At 45.0% G+C, this 26,999-nt stretch overlaps 1 protein-coding gene across 1 annotated transcript in view; it reads right to left on the bottom strand.

Moving 5' to 3' along the window:
- Positions 1-420: 420 nt before the first annotated feature.
- Positions 421-26,999, bottom strand: part of slc25a13 (solute carrier family 25 member 13) — a gene marked incomplete at both ends in the record, with an annotated part of 110,409 nt that continues 83,830 nt past the window's right edge. The window contains 7 exon segments of the mRNA XM_083770339.1: positions 421-631; positions 3,798-3,888; positions 4,553-4,567; positions 4,570-4,653; positions 4,656-4,709; positions 12,951-13,089; positions 20,670-20,810. Coding sequence (XP_083626465.1) covers positions 421-631; positions 3,798-3,888; positions 4,553-4,567; positions 4,570-4,653; positions 4,656-4,709; positions 12,951-13,089; positions 20,670-20,810 — 735 coding nt within the window.

Genomic DNA, 26,999 nt, shown 5'->3' with positions numbered 1-26,999 from the left:
ATATATATATATATATATATATATACACACACTTAGTTTTAGTCATTATACCTTAGTTTTCATTTAGTTTCAGTTTTCGTCAATGAAAAAGGTAGTCAACGAACATGTTTTGTCAGAGCATTAGTCGACGAAATCAACACTGGCTAGATATACTATGCCTACTGTATATACTGTAAGACGACAAAACAAAACATCGACAAACAAACAAAGTCAACTTAAAAAGTCCAGAGACAATAATGTACTAGCTGGGTGGCATGTGTGTATACATACGCACATGCGTGTGTGTGTGTGTGTGTGTGTGTGTGTGTGTGTGTGTGTGTGTGTGTGTGTGTGTACGTCAAACATTCGGGATCTCTCTCTTCTCTTCCAGACATCCATTCGAGCGGGGCATACACGTTAGGGGGGTGGTGGGGGGGAGGGTCAGGGGTCGGTCGTCGGCGGGGGGGAGGAGGGGGGGGCTGCCAGGGCCGCCGCCGCCTGTGCCACAGTGTATCGTGGGAGATGGAGTCCGAACTTGCTCTCGATGCCAGCGAACGTGGCCACGGCCAACCTGAAGCCTCCGATGTGGTCGGGGTTGGGCGCCGGGAGGCTGATCCGAGACTTGGGGGTGGGCTCCGAGCCAAGTGGCTTTCTGTGGTGTGGTGTGTGTGGGGAGGGAGAGAGGGAGGGAGAGAGGGAGAGAGAGAGAGAGAGAGAGAGAGGGAGAGAGAGAGAGAGAGAGAGAGAGAGAGCATTTTAGACAAAACGAGAGGGTTGGAGGAAAACAGAACAAGAGAGAAAAGTCCAAAGGGGTGGAAAAGCAGAAGGACAGAATCGTGGTAGGAGGGGGGGGGGGAATGGAAAGATGGAAAAATGATGAAGTTGCAGAGGAGACAGTATGTAAGAAAAGTGAGAGAGAGAGAGAGAGAGAGAGAGAGGGTGGGGGGGTGAGAGAGAGTTTTTATATTAACCCATTTTGACCTGAGATCAGATTCTAGAAGTGTCTTCTACTTCCTGAGAGTTTTCTGAAAAAGCAGTCGTTCTTCGATTTTTCAAAAATAGCAGACCTACAAGCTCGTGGCGCGCCACTCGGTGGCGCGCTATGAGCTTGTAGATCTGCTATTTTTCAATAGCTATAAAGCATAACATAATGCCAACACCAAAAGGGGTTCCCGCCCAGAATGGATTAAACAATGTTAACCACAAAAATAAACATCTTAATCGAATATTAAAAAGTGGAAGACGGGTGATCTTTCTCTTCTCCCCCCCCTAAATGAATATCCCACATGGGTTTCATGCTGGCCTCCTTGTGATATCCTTCCAATGTGGACAGCAGCAGTTCAAACCCACAGCGAGAAGAAGCCACATCGGAACATTAAATGGATCTGCATTTGATTTGGGTCGAGAGCGTTACACACAGTAGAGAAGCTACTTGTACAGTAGTACTGTACATTGTCGAGGCTTTGAACGGACACAGGCGACTAAATCAACTGTATATTTAGTCGACTAAAATCTTGATGATATTTAGTCTTTCCAGGTGACTAGAATGTGACTAAAATGAAGTGTTCTTTGTTGACTAAAACTGACTAATGACTAAAAATGACTATTCAATAGACTCTGACTAAAACTAAACATAACATTTGCTGTCAGACAGAAACCGTGTACAGTATTGTCCATGTACAGTATTGTCCATGTACAGTATTGTCCATGTACAGTATTGTCCAAGCTCATGACTTTTCAGGATATGCAAAAAAAAAAGAACCTGTGGTCAAATCGATCCAATGTAGTTTTTTTTTGTTTGTCACAAGCTCGTTACTACCTTTCATTGGTTAAATACTTATACAACCCACAGACAACCGTATAAGTCTGTCTGTGAGAAGTGTGAAAATAGCAGATCTACAAGTTGACAATGCGTCACATCGCAACGCATTGCGACCTTGTAGAGTGGCTATTTTCGCTGCTTTTGTGCGACACAATGAGATACAGTAAGAGCACAGAGTTTACAGAACAACAAAGATGGAGATAGTATCATTGCCCCGACACAGCAATGATGTGGAGATTGAGAATACAAAACTGTGCGAAAAGATGGTGTGTACACACACACACACACACACACACACACATCCACTCTGAATGGCCCGGCGCAGGACAAACTACTAATCAACACCAGGTAGAAACATCTCAGCTATTTATTTGAGAGTCCTGACGAAAGACTCGTCAAGCGTTGGTTTATACACTATAACACTATTGTATTAGGGGGGGGGGGGGATGGGGGGCAGTGAAATTCTTTCTGTACTCTTATCTACCATTGGATCTTTTCAGCTCTACTTGGGGGCAGTGTTGTTTTTGGCAGCAAATTTCTATTTTTGTTTTAGTCATAGTCTCTTGAATAGTTTTCACTTAGTTTTAGTCACATTTTAGTCACCTGGAATGTATTAGTGTTAGTCTAGTTTTAGTCGACTAAATGTCATAAGATTTTAGTCGACTAAATCTACAGTTGATTTAGTCGACTAAAATGTGTTTTGACAGGCCTTGATGTCGTTGTAATGACATATTTTACACGCGTCGCAGCGCGACGCGTTGTGAGATTGTATATCTGCTATTTTCAGCATGCAACCCAGCATAAAACTGGATCTCTTGTCCACTAGTCCCTTACTAACATTTGAGTTTTGAGTTTGTTGACGAAATTGTCAGTATATTTAGTCTTAGTTTTAGTCATCATATTCGTTTTTATTTAGTTTTAGTCAGAGAAAAAAGGTAGTCGACGAACATTTTTCGTCTTAGTTTTAGTCGACGAAAACAACACTGCTTGGGGGGGGTGATGTCGATAAAGCAGCCAATTTCACAGAGGGAACATGAGCTCATTTCAATAGCAGAAAGTATAGTAGTAGGGGAAAAAGCATTATGCAGACGTCGAGACTGATTGCGTCCACCCCGCTTCGACGCACAGCAGGATTGTAAAAATGTCACATCCAAAGCGCTCAGAGAGCGAGGGTTTCGAGTTGGTCAGGCGATGGTGCTCTGAAATTATTTTTGGGTCTTGTGGCATGTGTTGCGTCCTCTGGGCAAGGAGGAGGAAGGACACCCACCGAGAGTAGCTAACTGGAAATAAACCCTGCACTTTGTACTGCATGTTTTCCAATATGGGAGATTTGGACTCGGTGGGGTTTGGTGCATTGCAGTGAGCAACGGATAAATATCATTATAAAGATGAAAGATAATTGATTTGAATTAAATTGATCATTTGAGGGATTTAGTTTTTAGTTTTATATAACCCCTTTTGGTGTTAGCATTATGTTATGCTTTAGCTATTGAAAAATAGCAGACCTACAAGCTCTTAGCGTGCCACCGAGTGGCGCGCTACGAGCTTGTAGGTCTGCTATTTTTGAAAAATCGAAGTACGACTGGAACATGTAAGTTCCAGAATGGGTTGGACATTCTGACTTGAAGGGTCCTGTTCCTTGAGCAGACACTTTAAAACAAAGTCACAAGACAGAGACACACACAAAATATTATGTTAATGACGTATAGAAGATTTAGAACACTTTCCTGGGGGTCTTTGTGTGACTGTGTAATGTGTTGTTTTAGATATTTTAGATTTTAGCAGTGAGCCCAGTGTCTCTGATGTCATGCTTCCTGGACTACATGTTGTCTCAGTAAGACTGCCGTCCCCCATCCACAAGGAGGAGCTCACTGCTAAAATCTAAACTATCTGAAACCACATATTACACACACAAAGACCCCAGGAAAGTGTTCTAAATCTTCTAAACGTCATTAAGAGTGTCCCTTTAAGAGTTCAGTAGGTAGGTGCGACTTACACTCCTCCAAAGTCAACGTAGAACCACCGCTGCAGGAGTTCATAGGTCACCAGCGTGACGCCAAACTGAGGGGAGGATCTTAACACTCGGGCTGGGGGGGGGGGGGGGGGGGGGGGGGGGGCGGAGCAGAACATATATCATTACTGAGGAACAGAAACAAGGTCAAGTACTGTAAGGCAGTTGGTTCTCACAACATTTTCATCAATTTACAAGTACAGTTAGGCATTTATTTAGCAGACTTACCAGAGCGATTACAGTAAGCAAGAACTGCTTGCTCCCCCCCCTCCCTTAACACTCGCATGACTGAAGTAAAATGTGACAGAAGTAGCATGTGCTTAAATCCATATTAAAAAATGTTTCAGATGTAAAAAAGAAAAACATCTGAGATGATGGAACCTTCTGATCATGGGCAAAGATAATAAAACTTCAAAATCTCAATAAATAGGTTAAAAATGACCTCATAGTCATGCGTGGGGTTCCCGCAGCCCACTTTGATGAACAGTGATGTAACGATCTCAGGCAATGTGCATCAGCTGTGACTAATACATACTTTACCGTACTAAAATGTATCCAACTCAGCAAATGCATACTGTAGCATGAATGCATGTGATCTTTAATACCACCATGATTCTTTTTTTTCTCCTCTCCCACAAACATGGACCATACGTCTATACTATTATGATTTACGACCACTATGAGTCATCACTACTCCCCACGATCCCGGCGAAAACGAACAGAGCGCGTCGCCCGCATACCTCCAGCTCCCTTCAGAAGGCCCGGTAACCCTCCTCGTGGAGAATCTTCCAGAAGCAGTCCGTCATGCCGTTGTAGGTGGTCTGACCGGCACGCGCCGCTACTGTAGCCTGGTCTTGATCACGTCTGCCGGGGTCACCAGGGACGCCGCTGGCATGCCTGGGGGGGTGGAAGAAAGGAAAGGTAAGGTACCATGTTTACCAGGGTAACTGGACTAAGCTCAAGAACTTGTTTACAGCCAGGCCCGCTGCTCATAGACATTTCATGGTAGAGGTTCAATGCCTTGTCCAAGGGCACTCCAGCGGTGTACGAACTAGCGACCTTCCGATATCAAGACCGCTCCGCAAACCGTTCGGCCACCGCTGCCTGGAAGAACCCAATATTAAAATGCATTGAGACCTGCAGGACCAGGTTCTTCAAAATGGGTCTCCTAAAATCACGACAGTTTTCTGGAAAAACTATGTCAGTGGTTGCTCAAACTATTTAATGCCAAGGACCCCCAGAATGTAGAAAGTTATTGGCCCTGGAACCCAATCTGAAAATATGTTGCCCCCAGAAGCAAATATTTGAGTTAATAAAAGTTCACTGTCAATCTTTTCTATATAAATCAAAGTTTTGCATACGTTTTCACGATAAAAAAAAAAAATGCAGATCTACAAGCATCGTAGCACGGCGCTCTGTGCTGCGCTATGAGCTTGTAGATCTGCTATTTAAAATAAAGTTTAAAAATATACAAGCGGACGAAATGAGTTTTCTTCGACGGGGTGGCTGGCGTCTCCCTTAGAGATAGGGTGAGAGGTTCAGTCACACGAGAGAGACTCGGAGTAGAACCGAAGCTCCTTCGCCTGGGAAAGGAGTCAGCTGAGGTGTTTATCGGGCATCTGGTTAGGATGCCTCTCGGGCGCCTCCCTAGGGAGGTCCTCGACGCACGTCCCACTGGGAGGAGACCCCGGGGGGCAGACCAAGGCGCAGTTGGAGGAAATACATCGACTCACTGGCCTTGGAACGTCTCAGGATCCCCCAGGAGGAAGTCACTAATGTTGCTCTGTAGAGGGAAGTCGCTCTGTAGAGGGAAGTCTGGAGCACTCTGTTGGAGCCGTTGCCCCCTGCGACCCGACTACGGATAAGCGGTTGAAGATGGATGGATGGACTCACAGCACAGCGTGTTCTCAGTTGTCGACAATACGGTGTGTTTGATTGTAAAAAAATACGAAAGCGTCCGTCCTGGAAGCGATGACGTCGATGTGGAACGCAGCGATGAGAAATTGATTGAAACCCGGTGTGTCATTATGCAACCGCATCTGAACACATCCGAGTTCCTATATGGTTACCGAGTTGCCCCGCCTTCGAAACACGTCACGTTTTGAGCCTTTTGGTCATTGTACAGCGAAGGGAGCCGCCACGCACGCACGCACCCCCCAACAGGGCCATTATTTAATCTTTCCATCTTTCTTTCTCGCCCACTTTAATCCTCTTTTCTTAAGAGTGTGTTTGAATGAAGCCAGACAATGGATCTTAATGAGGGCGACACACTGCTTGCCTGCAACACTTGCACATGAGAGAGTGACTGGGCTTACAGACGGGAGGATGGCTGAGTGTGTGTGTGTGTGTGTGGGAGCGGGGTTCGCAGCATGCTACTCCAGCCACTCCTATCCTGAATGGGCTCAATCATCCACAGCTCTGTGATTACCATCAACTGCCCCGCACGCCCTCTTGAAGACCAAACTCTGACTTCTTCTTGGGTCTGCGCTATAGCGGCTAAACGAGCTATTCAGCACCGCTGATCAGCTCAGTGTTAGGTGGTGCACTGTGGTGTGTACCCACCCAGTGGAGAGGGTGACCAGCTACACGGACCTAGGTGGAGAGGGTGACCACCTACATGGACCTAGGTGGAGAGGGTGACCACCTACATGGACCTAGGTGGAGAGGGTGACCAGCTACATGGACCTAGGTGGAGAGGGTGACCACCTACATGGACCTAGGTGGAGAGGGTGACCAGCTACATGGACCTAGGTGGAGAGGGTGACCACCTACATGGACCTAGGTGGAGAGGGTGACCACCTACATGGACCTAGGTGGTGTACTGTGGTGTGTACCCACCCAGTGGAGAGGGTGACCACCTACACGGACCAAAGCAGAGTATGTGGGGCACGTGGCAGGCAGGCGGTTGATTTTGTCGACTCACACTGTGACCAAAGAAATCTTTGTCGACTACCTTTTTTTCACCGACGAAAGCTCAATGGAAACTAAATGAAAACTAAGTCACGGTGACAAAAAGCAAGACTAAAAATATTATTATTGTGACAATATATGTATATATTATGACAATTTCGTCTACAAATATAAACTAGACTAAAATGTTAGGAAAGGACTAGTGGACAAGAGATCCAGTGTAAGTCCTTTTACACTGAAAATAGCCGATCTACAAGCTCACAATGCGTCGCAGTGTGACGCGTTGTGAGCTTGTAGATCGGCTATTTTCGGCAAGTGTAAAATCAGTCGTTGCGACGACGGCATCAAGGCCCGCCAAAACACTGATATTTAGTCGACTAAAACGAGACACAAAAACATTCCAGGTGACTAAAATGTGACTAAAACTAAAATGAAAACTATTCAAGAGACTATGACTAAAACTAAAATCAAAATTTGCTTCTCAAAATCAACACCGGAGGGAGAGGGAAAAGCTGAAATAAACGTAACCGTATATAGGGACACAATGGTTAAAAGAAAAAGGGAAAGAAGAAAAGAAAAAAAGTTGAAAATAAAGACTTTCAAACCTAAATCTACAGCAGAAACAACCTACCGACATGGAAAATGTCAAATGTAAATGTAATGGTGGAACCGCATTACTACTGCTGCCAATTACGGAGTCAGTTGGCCGTGGTGAAAGGCTACCCCCGTTTGATGCTACAGTCTCAGATATCAACGAGCCGACCTCTCTTCCTCCATAAAAAACAAACTACTCCGGGTCTCGTCGTCGCTCAGACCCATGCAGGGCCTTGGGGTATAAAGCTGGAGGCTGACCAACGCATTTCTTCAGGGACCAGAGGGTATATATATATATACGCTTGGCAAAATAACGCTGCGCAAACTGAGCATGTAATTCAATTTCCTACGCCGACTTTAAAACGCTAATTGCCAAAATGCCGTAACCGGCGATAAATGTATGAGAGAGGAGGGGGGGGGGGGGGGGGGGGGGGGAGGGGATGATAAATGTTTTGGGTCCAATGGAGGGGTTGAAATATGAAAAAGAAGAATAGGAAATAAAAGAAACCGTGGACTCGGTTTACAATTTGGAAGCCTGAAGGCCATGGCTGACGATCTTGCGGCGGGGGGGGGAAACCGATGTCATAAATGAAGGGCAAGAAATGTCTCCTTGAATTTATATGACTTTTCCATGTTGCACGCTGCGTGCGCCGTATAGCGCCGCGCGGAACACATCTCCATCTCCGAAGGATTCAAAATAAATATAAATTCTCTTTTTTTTTGCGCTGATGTTCCAGACCATACTGACTTGGCAGGGGAAGCAACCGGGGGCCCGTTTTTTTTTATATTGGTGTTTTCTTTTTGAGATAAAAAAACCCCGCTGAAAATCAGCCTGAGCCTACGTTCTAGATCGTGTTTTCATTGTGAGGCGGCGAAGAGGACTCCTAAAACGCAAACATCAAACCGGTGGTAAGTTTTTTGCTCCTGGTTGTATGCTGCGTGCTCACGGTTACTATACCACCAATCTGTCTGCACGCGGACACACGCACGCACGCAGGCACACACACACGCACAAGCGCGCACACACACACACACACACACACACACACACACACACACACATTCGGCAAGCGTGCACGAACGCACAAACTCCTACATGCTACTCCTACATGCGACTCCTACTCCTACATTTCACGCTATACGTATACTGTAACAGTACATACACGGCCGTGTGTGCGTGTGTGTGTGTGTGTGTACATGGCTACATGCACAGTATATTAGCACTGGAAAGTCTCCCTCTCTCTCTCTCTCTCTCTCTCTCTCGGGCCGGTTGGCGGGCGTCCCGAGGCGCTCCCCTTGCCTACAGGCAGCTCCAAAACCCCAGGCCCCAATCACCGAGCAGCGCTCTAATTAGCAGCTACCGCCGTGGAGCCTGTGGTCAGGAGGAGCCCGCCTGGCTTCCTGGCCCTGTTCTGTTCTGCCTCCATACTTCTACTGTACATCTAAAGCTGCTCTCTCTCTCTCTCTCTCTCTCTCTCTCTCTCTCTCTCTGGGTTCGGCTGGACCATTACCATCTGTAATGACACTTTGTTTTAGTTTTTTTGGGTTGTAGTAACATTGTTTTGTTCAAAAGGCCATTCCATGGCTTTATTCGGACGGGACAGCGAAGACAGGCGGGAAATTGTGTGACTGTGTGTGTGTGTGTGCGTGTGCGCGCACGTGCGCGTGCGTGTGTGTATAAGGGTAGGGGTGAGTGTGACATTCAACTAAGGTCACATTCTCACCTCTGCTTCGGTAGACTCACTGGAGATTTTTTTTGGGGTGGGGTGGGGGGGGGGGGGGGGGGTTGCATTATTCTTGCATTTTTAAATTTGCAGTCAACCGCAGCATTTATCAATCTGTCGATAAATGCTGCCCCAAAATAATCCTATTTGAACTGGGGACTCCTCGCAAGCACTTGGAATGTAGGAGTTGAGGCATTACATTTAGTTTGACTCGGTGCCACAGGTAGATCTACAAGCTCACAACGCCTATTTTCAAAATGTTGTCCTCTTTCTTATATCATTTTACAATTTGGCCAATGTTTGACCAGTCTGTATAGTCAAGTTGGTTGATTACTTTTGATGCAGTCTTTTTTCTTTTTCTTTTATAATAGTTGGGACCTAAAGTGAGGGCAACGTGAATGTATTGTGTCGGGGACTTACTCTGTGTGTGTGTGTGTGTGTGTGTGTGTGTGTGTGTGTGTGTGTGTGTGTGTGTGTGTGTGTGTGTGTGTGTGTGTGTGCGTGTGAGTGCGTGTGTGTGCGTGCGTGCATGCACGCGTGCGTAATAACGGATCGCTACAACCTTACCAACTTGTTTTGTAAAGTAGCAGCTAGCCTACCAAAGCCTACTGTACACACATAAATAAACCTGGTGGGTTTAATAGGAGTAGCCTACTTTTATCTGACTCCAGATCAGCAGAGGATTCCCGGTCAAGGTCTGTACTGCGAGCGCAATCTCTTTATGCAACATGCAACATTGTGCAAATGTGCGCTGGAACCCAATCGCCTCCATTCTCTCACTATATATCCTGTACACTGCATTGTTCTTGTGTGTGTGTAACCTTCGGCATATTTGATACATGATCACCTGGTCATATTGCAATAATCTCTTAGACTATACGGGACATCTTTACGCGTCGTCGCTGCGTAATAATGCCTTCTCCTTCCTCATCGTGTGCCAAATACCAACTTCTTCATCCCACAATCATGGCGCATTTATGCCCAATATATTAACGCGATTGCATTCCACACCTGCGGTGATTCACACTCTGCTGCGCGTCGAAGCGAAGCGAAACCACAGTTTTTTTTGGGGGGAGGATTAGAATTCATTTGTTTGATGCGCAGCATAATTGGATTGAGCCTTGAAGCCTTCACACCTGCCCAAAACGAAGCGCACTTTCCGACAACACGCGCAAACCTGGAGCTCTGTTAAAGGGCCACTTCACCCCTTTTGCAACAAGATCTTATTTTAATGGTTTTTGGGAGACAAGAAACACATTCCTGTGGTTTTTATTTGGGCAATACTAAAATGGACAATTAAAATACCTGAAAACACCTTTCGTGGTTTTTTTGTATTACACACATACAAATCCCAGGAAAGTGTTTCTTTCATCCTCCTAATCAATTAGTTGGTAATTAATTAACTCACCACACACGGCTAACTAAGGCCTATGAGTAAACTTCCACCTTACACTATACATTAAAGGAATATTAAATATACATTTACATTTCACAGGTCCAATTCATTTACAACAGCCTAACAAAAAATTAAGACCAAACATAATAAACATGAACAAACACCTCCCCACCTCCTCTACAGTACCAATCTAGAGGAGTGCCAGCACTGCAGAGGAGAGACAGGTGAAGTGGCTGACACCATTAAACCCACACTTCCCAGCCGGCTTGATGGTGATTGCTATTGGAAGCAGCTGTGTAGAGTGTGTGCATTCATAGTTCCTCAGTACTGTGTCTATAGGACGTTATTTTGTAAAGCAATGGATGGAACTTTACCGTTGTATATTAACCCATTTTTGGGCGGGAACCCCTTTTGGTGTTAGCATTATGTTATGCTTTAGCTATTGAAAAATAGCAGACCTACAAGCTCATAGCGCGCCACTCTACGAGCTTGTAGGTCTGCTATTTCTTTAAAACCCGACTGACATAGAAACATAGCTTTTTCAGTCACTGACGCTCCAGTCACTGGCTCACACTAAAGGTTCCCAATGTAAACAGCCTTCTTGCCCCAATAACCCACGTGGAATGACATACAGCATGTTCCCCCATAACATACTGTACAGTCAAATTTGCTGTTCTGTTAATCCGTTTCGTTTTTTGTTTATTTCTTTGAAAATGTTGTATTATGGACGGTGCACCTCGACAAACACTACAAATGAGGGTATAGCCTCAATGTCTTTACGAGAATAAAGGTTCGAATGAATGAGGTCTGCGGTGTTCAGTAAATCTCTATAAATTCTATAAATGGATCATTTTCTATTTAATGCAGTCAAAGCCACCTATACTTAAATAATAATAATAGTAATAATAATAATAATAATAATAATAAGGGTAATAATAATAATAATGAATTGCATTTTTGTAGCACTTTTCCAAGTGTTCAAATGAAGCGCTTTACAATGGTTGGTTCATTCATTCATACACAAGAATGGTGGCGAGCCGGGATTCGAACCGCCGACCAAGGGATCATTGGACGACCTGCTCTACCTCCTGAGCCACAGCCGCCCCTATAGGCTGAGGCTTAAGGTACTTTAAGCCCTACATAGTATCTTTAATGCTGAGCACCAGTAGACGGACCATTATGGCAACAACAATATCAGGGAGGCAGTTGTTAACGGTAAGCTCCTGCCCTTGTCCTGTGTTGTGGCCATATAGTGCTGGTCTGCTCGGTCACATAGTTCTCAGTTTGTGAAAGGCTGTGTTCAAAAGGTTCAAGAGGTTTATTCTTCACTTGCTCATACAAGTCTGTCTGCGCAATGAAATGTTGCTGTGGCAGACTTAACCAGACTGTATATAAGCCAAGGCAGTGGTTTTCAACCAGTGGCTCCGGGGACCACCAGTGGTCCTTTGAGGAGGTTCCATGTGGTCCGCAAGCTAAATGATGGAGAGTTGGTAACAAAATGGACCCTTATAGATCTTTAACTCTTAATAAAATGAAACCAAATGGACCTGTAAGGGTTCATTTTACGCTCTCAAGAGTTAAATTATTGTTAAACATTACATCATTTTAAAATAATTGCTATTTCGATGAACATTTTGCCCGTTATCTCTCCTCAGGGTACCTTGTGGACAAAATCTTATCCAACGATAACAAAATATAGTTTTGGGCATTGAGCATTTTATGACCCTTGAATTTGACCTTAAATTATTCCTACATTCATTTTAGGGTTCTCTTTATAAAATGTCATTATTAATGGGTAAAAAAAAAAAAAAACAGTAAGTCATGAAAAGTCTGATTATGTACTACCTCAAATGCTCTCTCACACACCATCTTGCAAATGGCAGCACTGGTGATGTAATATAGAGAAATGAGACGTAGCTTGCAAGTCAGTTCAGGCAGACACACTCGAGGGGGTTCATGCCATGCTCAAAGGCGCATACTATACTCAAGGGGTTAACACGCTGCATTACTGTGGGCGTATAACTGTGTGCAAGTCCCACACGTCATTTGCCGATGCGGCAGTCAGCTGACCAATTGGGCGGGCTACTTAAGCTCACTATAGACTGCATGCTCTTCCTGCCTTCCTCTGCTTATGGTTCCTGGTTGTTGTTGTGATGTTTGCTCCCACCACCACCCCAGCACCACCGGTGGGCTCTGTTATTTATGCTCCCCATGGGGGGTTTATTGTATATCTATCTCCCTGTTCTTTATGTTTTACGTTGTTGCTTAATCGTGCCGAGCAGGGAGAAAATCCAGCAGAGCCGAAAGCCAAGTCAAATTCAAATAATGCACACTCGTTACTCATTTCGTAATAAATATTGGTAAATCTATTGGTGAGTTGTCTGACTGAACAGCACTGTTTACCTGCTATTGCACCGGCCAACAGAACAGTACTGTTTACCTGCTATTGCACCGGCCAACAGAACAGCACTGTTTACCTGCTATTGCACCGGCCAACAGAACAGCACTGTTTACCTGCTATTGCACCGGCCAGCAGCATCTTGGCCGGCCCGATCCGGCCGTCCTCGTCACTGAAGTAGGCCTTGAGGTGGGCGTAGCAGGGGAAGTAGATGGCCGAGAAGGGGATGTCCCGCAGGAAGCACGCTTTGGCACCCTGGAGGAGGACCACGAGAAAGCACATGAAAGGGTTTTAGGTTCAAGGTTACGAGGGGGAACGGAGAGACATGAAGTTTAAGTTGAAGGTAGCTCTGGTCCATAGCCTTCTACTGCTTCTATCTGCCCTGCAGTATAAGGCTATGGGACTTTCCTTTTAAATCTCAAATCGAAATCAGACCAGCCTCTCCTCTTTAGCATAAATAAAAAGAACGTTTTTGCTACTCACCAAAACAAAGGCGGGTTGTGTCATTAGAAAGCCTACTTTCCTTAGTGGACGCACTCTGAGCCCCCCACCACACGTATAAACGGTACTTTTTGGCCAGAAAGGGATTTTTTTTCAACGGAGGAAAAGTATTCTCTATGATGCAGTTATCTGGGCAATATCGGTAGAAGGCGCATTGGAGTTAATAAAAGTATTTTTTTCCCGGTGGAAACAAAATCCCCTTTTGGCCTAAAAGTACCATTTATACGTGTGGTGGGGGGCTCAGAGTGCGTCCACTAAGGAAAGTAAGCTTTCTAATGACACAACTCGCCTTTGTATTGGTGAGTAGCAAAAATGTTATTTTTATTTATGCTAAAGAGGAGAGGCTGGTCTGATTTCGATTTGAGATTTAAAACCGAAAGTCCCATAGCCTTATACTGCAGGGCAGATAGAAGCAGTAGAAGGCTATGGACCAGAGCTAAGTTGAAGGTGAAGAGGAGACAATGATGATTTCGTCGGACTAATACTATGACAAAAAATGTTCGTCGTCTACTTTTTCACTGACGAAAACTAAATGGAGACTAAATGAAAACGAAGCTATGATGACTAAAACTGAAACTAAATATATTGACAATTTCGTCAACAAATAAAAACTAGGAAGGGACTAGTGGACAAGAGATCCAGTATAAGTCGTTTTACACTTGGTTGCATGATGAAAATATCCGATCTACGTACAAGCGTTGCAGACGGCATCAAGGCCCGCCAAAATACAGATCTTGTGATGTTTAGTCGACTAAAACTAGACGAACACTGAGACCAAAACGTGACTGAAACTAAATGCAAACTATTCAAGAGACCATGACTAAATCTAAAATCTAAATGTGCCGTCAACATCAACACCGAGCTGAGAGAACGTGCACGCTAGGGAAAGAGAGGGAGAGAGAATGAGAGAGAGTGGGAAAAGAAACTGGCAGATGATGGGAAAAGGGTGCAAGACAAGATGGAATATGGAATATATATATATATATATATGAAACATAAGCTCAAATTGCACCTTCTTAACCCATTTTGTGGCGGGAACCTCTTTTGGTGTTTTAAACATTATGTTATGATTTAGCTATTGAAAAATAGCAGATCTACAAGCTCATAGCGCGCCACCGAGTGGCACGGTACGAGCTTGTAGGTCTGCTATTTTTGAAAAATCGTGAAAACGTGTCGCAAATTTGGAATATATATTTTTTATATAACGTTTTTAACTCAAGTCTTTGCTTCCGGGGAGGTCCCTGGAACAACATATTTTCAGATAGGGGGGCGGAGGCATATTACATATACTTTTTGGGGTCCTTGGCATGAAATATTGAGCACCACGGATATAGAAACATAACAGGTTTTTCAGAAGAAAAGAAATTCGACGTCAGGCCTAAATGGGTTAAACTAAATTGTGTTATATGGAACATATAACCTACTGTGAAGCTGACGCTGTTCACAAAAGGTTGACCTAACTTTGCTACTAGGGGGAAAACATGCACATGTACATATGATACAATTTCTTTGCTCTTTCTTGCACTCCTCATTCTATCCCTTTGTTTGCTGTGCTCGCTGTGTTTTTGGCCGTTTCGAATGTCATACGCTAGTTATGCTGCTGCACTGTCTGAAGGAAGCCAAACGCAAATAAGTTATTCTGCTGCACTGTCTGAAGGAAGCCAAACGCAAAGAAGTTATTCTTATGTATACCATGTACACAAGACGTAACAATAAAGTACAACCATGACGATAAAGGAATATAATAAATGGCAAAGTGACAAAGAGAACAAGTGAGTTGGAGGACAGGGGGATGGCCCCGGTTCTCCACAATGTGAAATATAGGCCCTCTCACAGGGCAGAAGAATCGCTTATTAAATGATCATCGTCTTCACATGACTCTACTAGAAAGTTCCACGGGACTGGGAGCGCTTTTTTTTCTTTCTTTTTTCTTTAATTTGGCAATTATCAAATTTAATGCCTGGGCGCTACTCTCTCTGCCAACCTGGGGAGAGCAACGGGATAGTTATTCCAACCAGTGAGGGTATACCTATACCTATAGGAGACACAGGGAGAACATGTCAACTCCACACAGAAAGGCCCTTTTGTCAACCCCACCCAGGGTATATGCGGGCACTGATGACGCGGAGGAGAGAACACACGCCCCCCCCCCCCCCCCCCCCCCCCCCCCCAGCGCCTACAGCTGGACTCCAACTCAGAACCTTCTAGCTGTGAGGACGACAGCGCTATACCGACTGCGCGCGCACCACGTACCGTGGCCCCCTTGGGAGCGCATTCTCCCACACAGTCTATTGACTGCCATACCTATACCGCTGCAGGTCAGAGCCCTCTGGCATGCACACACCGTCAATGTGGGGCCCACCTGCTCAGCCCTCACCATGCAGCGTATGAGGCAGTCACCTGCTCAGCCCTCACCATGCAGCGTATGAGGCAGTCACCTGCTCAGCCCTCACCATGCAGCGTATGAGGCAGTCACCTGCTCAGCCCTCACCATGCAGCGCATGAGGCAGTCAAAGACAAGAGCGCGGTTTTAAGAGGGAGGAGGAGGAGGGTGGGGTGCAGGGCGATGCATGTGTAAAACAGAGGAGACAGACAGGCTGACTGACAAAAATAAGTGGAGTGGAGTGGGGTGGAGTTATGGGAGTGGGGTAGTAGGGTACTAGAAGATGGCTTCTTGTGTCTGCCACTGTAAACAAAGCCACATCATCAAGGCTATTGGGTTTCCTTCTGGATTTCCAGCCCCGTTTGGCCTGTTGCCACCCTCTCTCTCTCTCTCTCTCTCTCTCTCTATCTCTCTCGATACAGCGACTACTGTACAGTCAACCTATCTCTCTCTCTCTCTCTCTCTCTCTCTCTCTCTCTCTCTCTCTCTCTCGATACAGCGACTACTGTACAGTCAACAGAAGGCAGGATCTCCCCATTTTTGGACAGGCTTCATTTAACTCCTGGGGGATAATCCCTTGGTTCCTCCTCTCTCTCTCTCTGTCTCTCTCTCTCTCTCTCTCTGACACACACACACACACACACACACGATTGGCAGAAGCCCAGGCTATCTCTTTTCCTTCTCTTTTTCCTCTAGCACGTCCGTCCGTCTGTCCCTCCCTCCCTAGTGCTGCCCGGCAGGGGCCAGAGTGGCTGCTGAAAGCCACGAGATGGCTATCGTAGGCGGGACAGACAGGACAGGACAGGACAGGACAGGACAGGACAGACAGACAGACAGACAGACAGACAGACAGACAGACAGACAGACAGACAGACAGACAGACAGACAGACAGACAGACAGACAGACAGACAGACAGACAGACAGACAGACAGACAGACAGACAGACAGACAGACAGACAGACAGACAGCACAGCACAGCACTGCTGGGACGCCGGCCGTGTTTTGGGGGACATCCGATGGGAAACAACGATGAATTTAATCAGAACGATTTGAGAGTTAGCAGCGGTGCTGTGTGGGAAAGAGAGGCGTGTGTATGTACATGCGAGAGAGAGAGAGAGAGAGAGAGAGAGAGAGAGAGAGAGAGAGAGGGAAAGTAGGAGTTTTCTCATTTCTTTCTGCACATGAACGTGTGCCAAAACAAAAATGACGTTGCCACGCATCTGCAAAATATAAAAAAAGTGGAATGCAACAAAAACCACGCGCCAACATATGCGGCCGGCCGTACTTTCTGCATGTAACACAACTGATGCATTAACCCATTTTGACCTGGGAACGATTCAATAAAATGTCTTCTAAATTTTCTGAAAAAGCTACGTTTCTATGTCAGTCGTTCTTCGATTTTTCAAAAATAGCAGACCTACAAGCTCATAGCGCGCTATGAGCTCGTAGGTCTGCTATTTTTCAATAGCTATAAAGCATAACATAATGCTAACACCAAAAGGGGTTCCCGCGCAAAATGAATTAACCTGACACGATAATAAGGAAGACTTTGCCTTGCCCCCCCTCCCCGTTCCCCGTTCCCACACAGTGACGGCTTCCCCCCCCCCGGCGGTAGAATGGTGGCGCTATAGTGCGTTAGCCCAACCACGGCAGAACGAACGGTAGCTAGCTCCTCTAGCGGAGTGGCTGAGCGTCAGTAGGATAATTACACTGACAAAGGCTGCCTCTGTGCCTGGGCGGCGCAGCTAGCCCCTCCGGAGCCAGCCCGTCTGGGAGGCTAGAGCAGGCTGGAGCTCGTCTCCTCTCCTCTCCTCTCCTCTCCTCCTCCTCCTCCTCCCCACCACCACCACCACCGCCGCCGCCGCTGCTGCTTTCTCAATGCACATTGTCTCGTGTCTTTGCGTAGAGATGAACGCAATGGTGTGTGTGTGTGTGTGTGTGTGTGCGTGTGTGTGTGCGCACAGGACTTTGTGCAGTGATAGCAGCCGGGCCCAACAGACTGCAGAAAGTACTATAAGGCCTTCGGGCTGGCTCGTGCATGGGAGCCGTGCTCGCACAAAGGCTCACATGGATGCAGGCTTTGGCTCTCTGAATCCTCGCTCTTCTCTCTCTCTCCGACGTCGAGGAAGGAAGGCTATAGACAGATAGGCGAGCAGACATGAGGCACCATATTCAGCATTCTTCAACAGCCTTGTTAACAGACCCTATACAGGTTTGCATGCGAGTATACCTGGGCTACATTGACAGGTAGTCAGATAGCATGCAGACGCCGGTATAGGCACTCGCACACAAAGTGCGCGGCCAGCACAATGGCCTTATAACATTATAACCAACCATACACTGACAGTTAAATATGGTAAGCGGTTGTCCCAACAGTAGCTACTGTACATTCATTGCGTCCACGCGCGCGCACGCACAAAGATAGGTCATAAATTAATATCTGCACGGATTAATGCTACTGTGTGGATGTCAGTTGATTCGTCATGTTCCCTTAAGGCTTCCTGATTATGATCATTTTGTGAGACATTCTTTGTTTAACAGTATAAGCCGACGTGCCCAACTAGCCCGGTTCAATAGCTGGTTTTAGTGAGAGCCACAGTGAGCCCATTCATTCCCATTGTTTGTTTGTCGCTCCTCGGCCTGCTGCTATTCGTACAAAATTGGGACTATTCGTTTCCAGAGAGTTGTGTCTCTCTGTTGAACATTATAGACGTAGAATGTATGAAATGATCTAGATACATACAAACAAAATAAAAACATTAAAAAGAGGTTTTCAAACATGTGCCCAAGGCATACCAATGGGAGGGTCAAAGTACCATGCCGAAATTAGATTGAATAGATGTCAACGTCTTGTGAGCTTGTAGATCTGCTATTTTGACATTTGTCATAATTTATTTGAGGTCCTATATATCAGCTATTAGTGTAGATTTCCGTCTTACACAAACATTACATTCTCATTGACAATGACTGGAGAATTGACGTCATGATCTGCGATGATAAGAGCGCCCCTCACTTCACACGGGTGTGATTTGTTACAGGTTAGTCAAGGTCAAATTGGGTCAAATAATTTTAGGCTACAGAATTTTGTGATAGAGTAAATTACAAAATAATGCGTTAATCTTTTTGCATACAGTACCTGTATGTTGCAACAATGTGTTGATTGTCTCATGGCACACCATTTGGGAGCCCAGTGGCTCCCAAATGGTGTGCCATGAGATATAGTGTGACTGCGTGCGTGCGTTCGTGCGTGCGTGCGTGCGTGTGCGTGCGTGCGTGCATGAGCATGTGACATCCCAACTGGCAACTCTGAAGGTGCTGCCAATGATCAAAATGAAAACCATGACAATTCTGGAAATAAAACAAGAGACCGCAACTAAAACTAAAACAATGCAGCATTGCTACAAAACTAGTATCAGCCACTGCCATGAAACTGTAAATCCAACGCTTTACAATCCGTGGCCCGAGAAATATCGCACGCACACTAATATGATTAAACAGTATACGCTGTCATTTTTAGCCCCACATGCCCGTAGAAAGAAAATGCCAATTATGGCAATTAGGGTTAAATACAGCTTGGGAGCCTAAATTGAGCCTTTTCTTGCACTCCAACGAATAAGGACCACATGGAAATGTTGATTTTAACCCATTCTGGGCGGGAACCCCTTTTGGTGTTAGCATTATGTGATGCTTTAGCTATTGGAAAAATAGCAGATCTACAAGCTCATAGCGCGCCACCGAGTGCCGCGCTATGATCTTGTACTGTAGGTCTGCTATTTTTTGAAAAATCGAAGAACGACCGACACAGAAACATAGCTTTTTCAGAAAACTGTCAGGATTCACAAGACATTTTTAGAATCTGATCTCAGGTCCAAAATGGGTTAAATGATAGCTACGGGTATATAACATCTATAATTCCACAATAGTCAATAAAAAATAAAAGCTCCTATTATTTAGTCACGACTGCAATTAGGAACAATGGACTGGGTTTTGAAGCTGTGTGGCGCATGGTGGGAACACCAGAGAGGACTTATTGCCATCATGTCATGCTTTAGCTATTGAAAAATAGCAGACCTACAAGCTCATACGAGCTTGTAGGTCTGCTATTTTTTTTTTTTATCGAAGAACGACTTTTTTTTTTTTAAAGAGGGGTTTTGTTTGTTTTTTGCAGCTTGGCATGGCACGATTTATTTCAATCATGGCGCAGCGCCATGCCAACAACATTGTGCAGGAAACCCTGTGTTACTAGTGGGGCTCTGTGGCACATGGTGGGAACACCAGAGAGGACTATGTGTTACTAGTGGGGCTGTGTGGCGCATGGTGGGAACACCAGAGAGGACTATGTGTTACTAGTGGGGCTGTGTGGCACATGGTGGGAACACCAGAGAGGACTATGTGTTACTAGTGGGGCTCTGTGGCGCATGGTGGGAACACCAGAGAGGACTATGTGTTACTAGTGGGGCTGTGTGGCACATGGTGGGAACACCAGAGAGGACTATGTTAGTTAGTTAGTTAGTTAGTTTCATTTATTGTCCACATGTGGAAATGTGTCTTCAGTCTCCAACAGTAAAAACAAACAGCAACACTCCTGCAAAAATGCAGGAGTGTATAATCAGCCATCAAGCCATACCCCGGCATCAAGGCCCGCCGAAATGCATTTTTGTCGACAAAAAACAACTGTACATTTAGTCGACTAAAATCGCATGACATTTAGTCGACTGAAACTAGACCTAACACTAAAGCATTTCAGGTCACTAACCCATTTTGGTGTTAGCATCATGTTATGCTTTAGCTATTGAAAAATAGCAGATCTACACAAGCTCATAGCGCGCCACCGAGTGGCGCGATACGAGCTTGTAGGTCTGCTATTTTTGAATAATCGAAGAACGACTGACATTTTTAAATGTCAAATCTAAATCTAAATCTAAACCGTAATCAGACAACGAGCCTCACCTTGTAGAGCCCAAAGAAGCCCAGGTCTCTCATGACAGACATGGCGCTCACTCTGGGCCCGGTGGTGATCTGCCCCGCCACCTGCAGACGGATCTTCACGATCTCCAGAGGGTTGGTGAAGATCACCTGGGAACCGCCAGCCTGGGGGTGACAAGACATCAAATGACGATGATCTTTTATTTGCAGAGCATATTTTACCAGTATAAGACGCCCTGCTGAGGGCGAGAAGCCAGCTCGCCTTTAGCCCATTTAGGACCGAGACCTCACCAGATTCTACAAAATGTCTTCTAAATCATGACAGTTTTCAGAAAATGTCAGTGGTTCCCCATCTGAAAATATGCTCCCAGAAGCAAAGATTTGAGTTAAAAACGCTCGCTCTGAAAGAGTATATATATTCAAAGAGTTGCGCCACATTTTCAAGATTTTTCAAAAATAGCAGATCTACAAGTTACCGTATGTAGTTATTGCGACCAGGGACCACACATGAAGCCAAGGCACCATCTATTGATTTCGTCGACTAATACTATGACAAAATGTCCGTCGACTACCTTTTTTCACTGACGAAAACTAAACGGAAACAAAATGAAAACTAAGCTAGGAAGACTGAAAACTAAGACTAAATAATATATATATATATTGACAATTTCATCAACAAGCTCATCGAGTACCCGTTATCCAATAAGCTCTGGGCTTATCAAGCCTGTTATCGAGCATATAGCGGCCCATGCTGTCATATTGAACAGTTTCATTATTATTAAATTATATTGGTAAAAAAGGTCTTTTTAACTTCCGTCTGTTAGAAAAGTGTATTGTATTTGAAGGCCCTATAGCAAAAGATACCGGTTCCGTTCAGAATTCATTGTCTTCCGTCTTTCCACAAAAGAACAGAAAATGCTCGATAGTGGGTTCGATAAGCCTGCTTACACTGCCTCCCCGTAGCTTACCCCCCCCGCCTCCCCGCCCAGCGGATGTCTAACAGTGGGCTTCTTGAAGTCAAAACGGTTGAAAATCCCCCCACTGTGGCTGAAAGTGACATCATTTCATCAAGCAGTACGCAGGGCAAAAACATGGCGGATAGGGGGAAGAGTGCAGGGGGGGGGGGGGAAGGTCCAGCTGATGCAGCAGTCTGTCTAGCTGTCAGCTGTTTGTCTGCAGGGTCTCTCTGTCTTTCTGTCCGTCTGTCTCCCCCCCATAACCTCTCACTTGACTTCTCGCTTTTCAAACGTGTGTTCCGTGTTGAGGAGGGGAGGGTTACAGGAGCACGTTGGGGCAGGTCCCGGTTCTCTGGCTTTCATGTTTTTTAACCCATTTTGACCTGGGAACGATTCTGCAAATGTCTTCTAAATCCTGACAGTTTTCTTGAAAAAGCTATGTGTTTTCCAATCAGTCGTTCTCCAAAAACTTTCATGTCACTTTTCACGATTCTTCAAAAATAGCAGACCTATACAAGCTCGTGGCGCGCCACTCGGTGGCGCGCTACGAGCTTGTATAGATCTGCTATTTTTCAATAGCTAAAGCATAGCATAATGCTAACACCAAAAGGGGTTCCCGCCCCAAAATGTTTTAAGGGCTATCTGGGGTAAAGGTGTGGCGAGAGGGGGAAAATGGCTCTTGCTCTTTCTTTCTTTTTTCGACGCGGTGACGACAAAAAGGCTTTTCAGTGCAGCAGAGTATATAGCGGTATAGCGCGCGCACTGTATAAAAAAGAAACATCTGGGTCTATTTTATACTGTCAAAAGTTAAATGGACACTACGTTGTTTTGCTGTGTGCGTGTGTGTTAAAGGGTTTTGTTTTGGGGGGGGAAACGGAGCTGTGTGTGACTGACTGACTGATTGACACGGCCTCTTGTCCGACTGTCACTGTGACTCACTTGTTCGTCCTTCTAATCGTGTCTCTCATTCTCTTCCTCTGGACGTTTTTCCCCTCCCTCGGAGGCATTATCTCATTCTCATCTCTCTCTGCCCAGTCTTTTTTCGGTTCTCTCTATATCCCAGTGACCTGGTGTCTCGAGTCCTCTCTCGGTCTCTCCCATTCTCTTTCTTCTTTAATAATACTTCTCTCTCTCTCTCTCTCTCTCTACGGTTGCCAACGGTTACTGTGTAGTTACACACAAAAGGGGGGCCAGCCTGCAGCAGCACACCACCGCAATTAGATCGCAATCTGTTGCCATGGCAGCCTTCACATCTTAAATAGGGCCTGTTTGTTGTTGTTTCTTTGTAGGGGGGGGGGGGGGGGGGGTGGGTGCACCGATATGAATGATGGATTGTTCCCGTTTTTTTGCCTCTGGCTCTTACGGGAAAGCTGTCAAACTCCCCAAACTGCAACATTGGCATTTTCAGCCAAAGGGAGAAGAAAAAAAAGTCCCTCCATTTTAAGCGTTACCATATTTGACCATATAAGTGAAAGAGGGGGGGAGGCGGGGGAGTGAGGGAGCGAGAGATCATAGTCGTCTCATTGAAGGTGAGCACAGATTATATATATATATATATATATATATACATACACAGTATATATATATATATATATATATATAAAGTGGGGGGCAGAACAGGCTCTTGGCATCCCGTTCAGACCCAAAAGCGAGAGGCTGTGAACAGCAGGCGGGCTGCGGCTCTATAAAGCACCCCTATATACAGCTCACAGCTATACCTTTACGGCTCGTTTTATGGACACGGCCTATAGTTGATGACATGTTGAGATAACGGCACGGCGAGAGAGCATTAAGAGAGCCCTATTGGCCCATCCCATCCCGGCCCAACCTTCCTACCCCCCCCCTCCCATTAAGTTTGGGTTGCCTTCTAATTGGGGAAAGCCTAATGAGAAGTGGAGAAAGGTTAGAGGACGAGAGGCAGGACAACACACGTTGAGACAAACGAGCGGGAGGTTAAAAGGGGCTGACACGACCTGAAGGAGAGGGATGATGGACGCCGGGAGAAAATGACCACTATATACGACTCCAGCATGATGGGGGTTTCTCGAGACGCTCTAATTATTAAACCCATTCTGACCTGAGATCAGATGTCTTCTACATCCTGACAGTTTTCTGAAAAAGCTATGTTTCTATGTCAGTCGTTCTTCGATTTTTCAAAAATAGCAGACCTACAAGCTCGTAGCGCGCCACTCGGTGGCGCGCTATGAGCTTGTAGATCTGCTATTTTTCAATAGCTAAAGCATAGCATGATGCTAACACCAAAAGGGGATCCCGCCCCAAAATGGGTTGATCGCCATAACTCTGTGCTAACGGAACCAAACGGACCCTTCCATTTGCAGACTACTTGTAAGGGTCCATTTGGAACGTCTTCAGAGGACGCCACGAATAAATAAATAAATGGAATGGCTATCGATGTGAAAAATATGGAGGGACGATGGATTTGAGATTATGAAATCACAAGATGTGAAATATATTCGCACAAATAATTAAAAAATGTGAAGAAAAAATAATATTATATATATATATATATACTGTATACAGGGCTTGACATTAAGGCTTGTCCAGGACAAGTATTAAATCTTCCCGGACAAGTGCATTACAATTTTACTCTTGTTTTCGCTTTTTCTGTGACGCTCATACCAGCAATATATTGTCTGGCATTATTGTCTGGCTTTCCTAATCATCACCTTTCCAATATTGTTAATAGCCCTAGAATGTCTGTAATCTTACATACATTCTGACCGGGAACCCATTTTGGTGTTGGCATCATGTCGTGCTTTAGCTATTGAAAAATATCAGATCTACAAGCTCGTAGCGCGCCACTCGGTGGCGCGCTATGAGCTTGTAGGTCTGCTATTTTTGAAAAATCGAAGAACGACTGAAGTTTTTTAGAATCTGATCTCAGGTCAGAATGGGTTAATCAGACCAGTGTGTGTCCAGTGGAAACCTCGTATATGAATCTGATCTCAGGTCAGAATGGGTTAAAAATACCAAATACAGCCATAAATGCAGTCCTATCAGAGCAGTTAGCAGACTGACCACGTGTAAACTTGTAGCACTGCGTGTACAGTATACTCACCCAGTAATAAGACTTTGAGTCAGATATTGTCCTCTAGTTTCATATCCATGTGAAAGTTCTGGCAGAAAACATATGTTGTGTAAAATATCGCCTCTTTTACATGAGCTAGACTGAAAATATAAAAACCTCCTTTGGGAACAGTCGATGTTTGGGAAGCACAAACATTATGGCACAGGTGTGTTGCGATTGGTGTTGGGTAATTGATCACACAACCTATTTTGTGTGCCCCATACATTTGTGCTTCCTAAAGTTTTGATATGTTCAGTCCTGCACTCATTCCGGGCCCCTCGCCAGAGAGAATGTTGTCCGTGTGCAGCTCGTGGAAAAGTGGAGATACTTGACTAAATACACATTTTCTGCCAGAACTTTCAAATTAATATGAAACTAGTCCCCAAAACGACTCCAAGTCTTAGGAATTAATTATTTTGGGTGGATGCACAGGCAGTGCTATAAGTTTAAATGCAGACGAGGTCAGTCTGGTAACCGGACGATCTATGGCTGTGTATTTGGAATACATGAAATATATGTAAGATCATAGACATTCTAATCTAGGGCTATTAACTTGCAAACTTAGAATATTCACCTATTATTCACCAAGTAAAACCAACTCACAGTTGATTTAAAATGTAGGCCTATTTGTGTGTCCGTGCTCCGGACAAGTGACTTTTGTCCCCGGACAAGTGAATGGGAAATGCACTGTAAGTGCCTCAAAAAGTTAATGTCAAGCCCTGATATATCCACAAACAAAAAACTCACAAATTTGGAAAGATTTGTCACGAAAAACAAACAAACTAAAAATATTCAGGGTTTGCATTGGCCGCGTGAACAAGGAATTTGCAACTGACAAAAACAGACAGAAATGGCCCAACAAAACCGAGAGAATGAGCAGAGATGGACATTTACGTAAGTAAATCTGTTGTACTCAAGTCAGTACTTATGTACAGTACTTAACCCATTCTGACCTGAGATCAGATTCTATAAACGTCTTCTACATCCTGACAGTTTTCTGATAAAGCTATGTTTCTATGTCAGTCGTTCTTCGATTTTTCAAAAATAGCAGACCTACAAGCTCGTATCGCGCCACTCGGTGGCGCGATATGAGCTTGTAGATCTGCTATTTTTCAATAGCTAAAGCATAACATGATGTACATTTACATCAAGTACATTTACTTAAGTAAATCTACTTAAGTATCCACCTCTGAGAATGAGAGACATGACTTTGCACGCGCGCACGCGCGCACGCACAAAGTACTGGTGTACGGTTCCATTGATTGGGACGACCAACATAAATAAGACTTATACCCGAACACAAACGCACATCCGCGATAAAAGTGAGTTTGCGGTTCGCATTTAAGCAGTTTTTTTAAAACGCTTTCACTGCGTGCTGCGTCGTCTCTTCTCTCGTCTGACTCTTTTGCTTTGGAAAAAAAAACCCAAACACGGTTTGGTGTAAAACGAAGGCAGAGACGGAGGAGGGAAAGAGAAAGAGTCAAAACAAGAGTTGTCGTCTGAGGCGGAGGTGGGGGGAGACGGAGGGGAGACGGAGGGCTTGTGTGATTACAGAGTCTCTCTCTCTCTCTCTCTCTCTCTCTGCTGATTCCCAGGTAATTACAAGGCAAGGTGATCCACCAGGAGCCCAGAGGAGTCAACACCTCACACACGCTCCACCGCACACTGCTGCCTGCAGCCTCCTCACATGATGCAGCGCTGAGAAAAGTACTCGCTTCTCTTTTCGTTTTACTTTTAAGTAAAAGTACCAATACTGCAATTCCAAACCTTACTTGACTAAAAGTATGAAATAATTAGCTTTAAAAAAGTACTTTAAAGTACCAATTATGCAGAATGTCCCATTTCAAGTTTCCAAATGTATAAAAAAAACGTTTGTAAAATGGCAGACCTACAAGCTCACAATGAGTCACATCACGACGCATTGTGAGCTTGTAGATCAGCAATGTTCAAACGGTCGAAATGTATATACTGTAGGACTGACGTGCATGGTAAATGTATAGGTTTTGTAATAATCAAAATCTAGTCGAGTAGAAGTATTGGAAATACTCAAGTAAAGTACCTCAAAGTGGTGTATACTTTAAGGACAGTGATTAAGTAAATGTACTTGTTTTGTGTACAATGCACGTTCTTGCAAAAAGAGCTCGGTATGAGGGTTTGCGGACCCTGGACGACAGAGCAGAGCTGCGCGCACTTACGCACACACACACACACACACACACACACACACACACACACACACACACACACACACACACACACACACCAGATGAGGCGCAAGACCACACTTATCAGACGCCCAAACAACAGATT

The sequence above is a fragment of the Protomyctophum parallelum genome (assembly GCF_964188405.1).
Source record: "Protomyctophum parallelum genome assembly, chromosome: 1".
NCBI classification, from domain to species: Eukaryota; Metazoa; Chordata; class Actinopteri; order Myctophiformes; family Myctophidae; genus Protomyctophum; species Protomyctophum parallelum.
The sequence above is the reverse complement of the archived record's forward strand: the minus strand, read 5'-3'. Positions and strand labels throughout refer to the sequence as shown.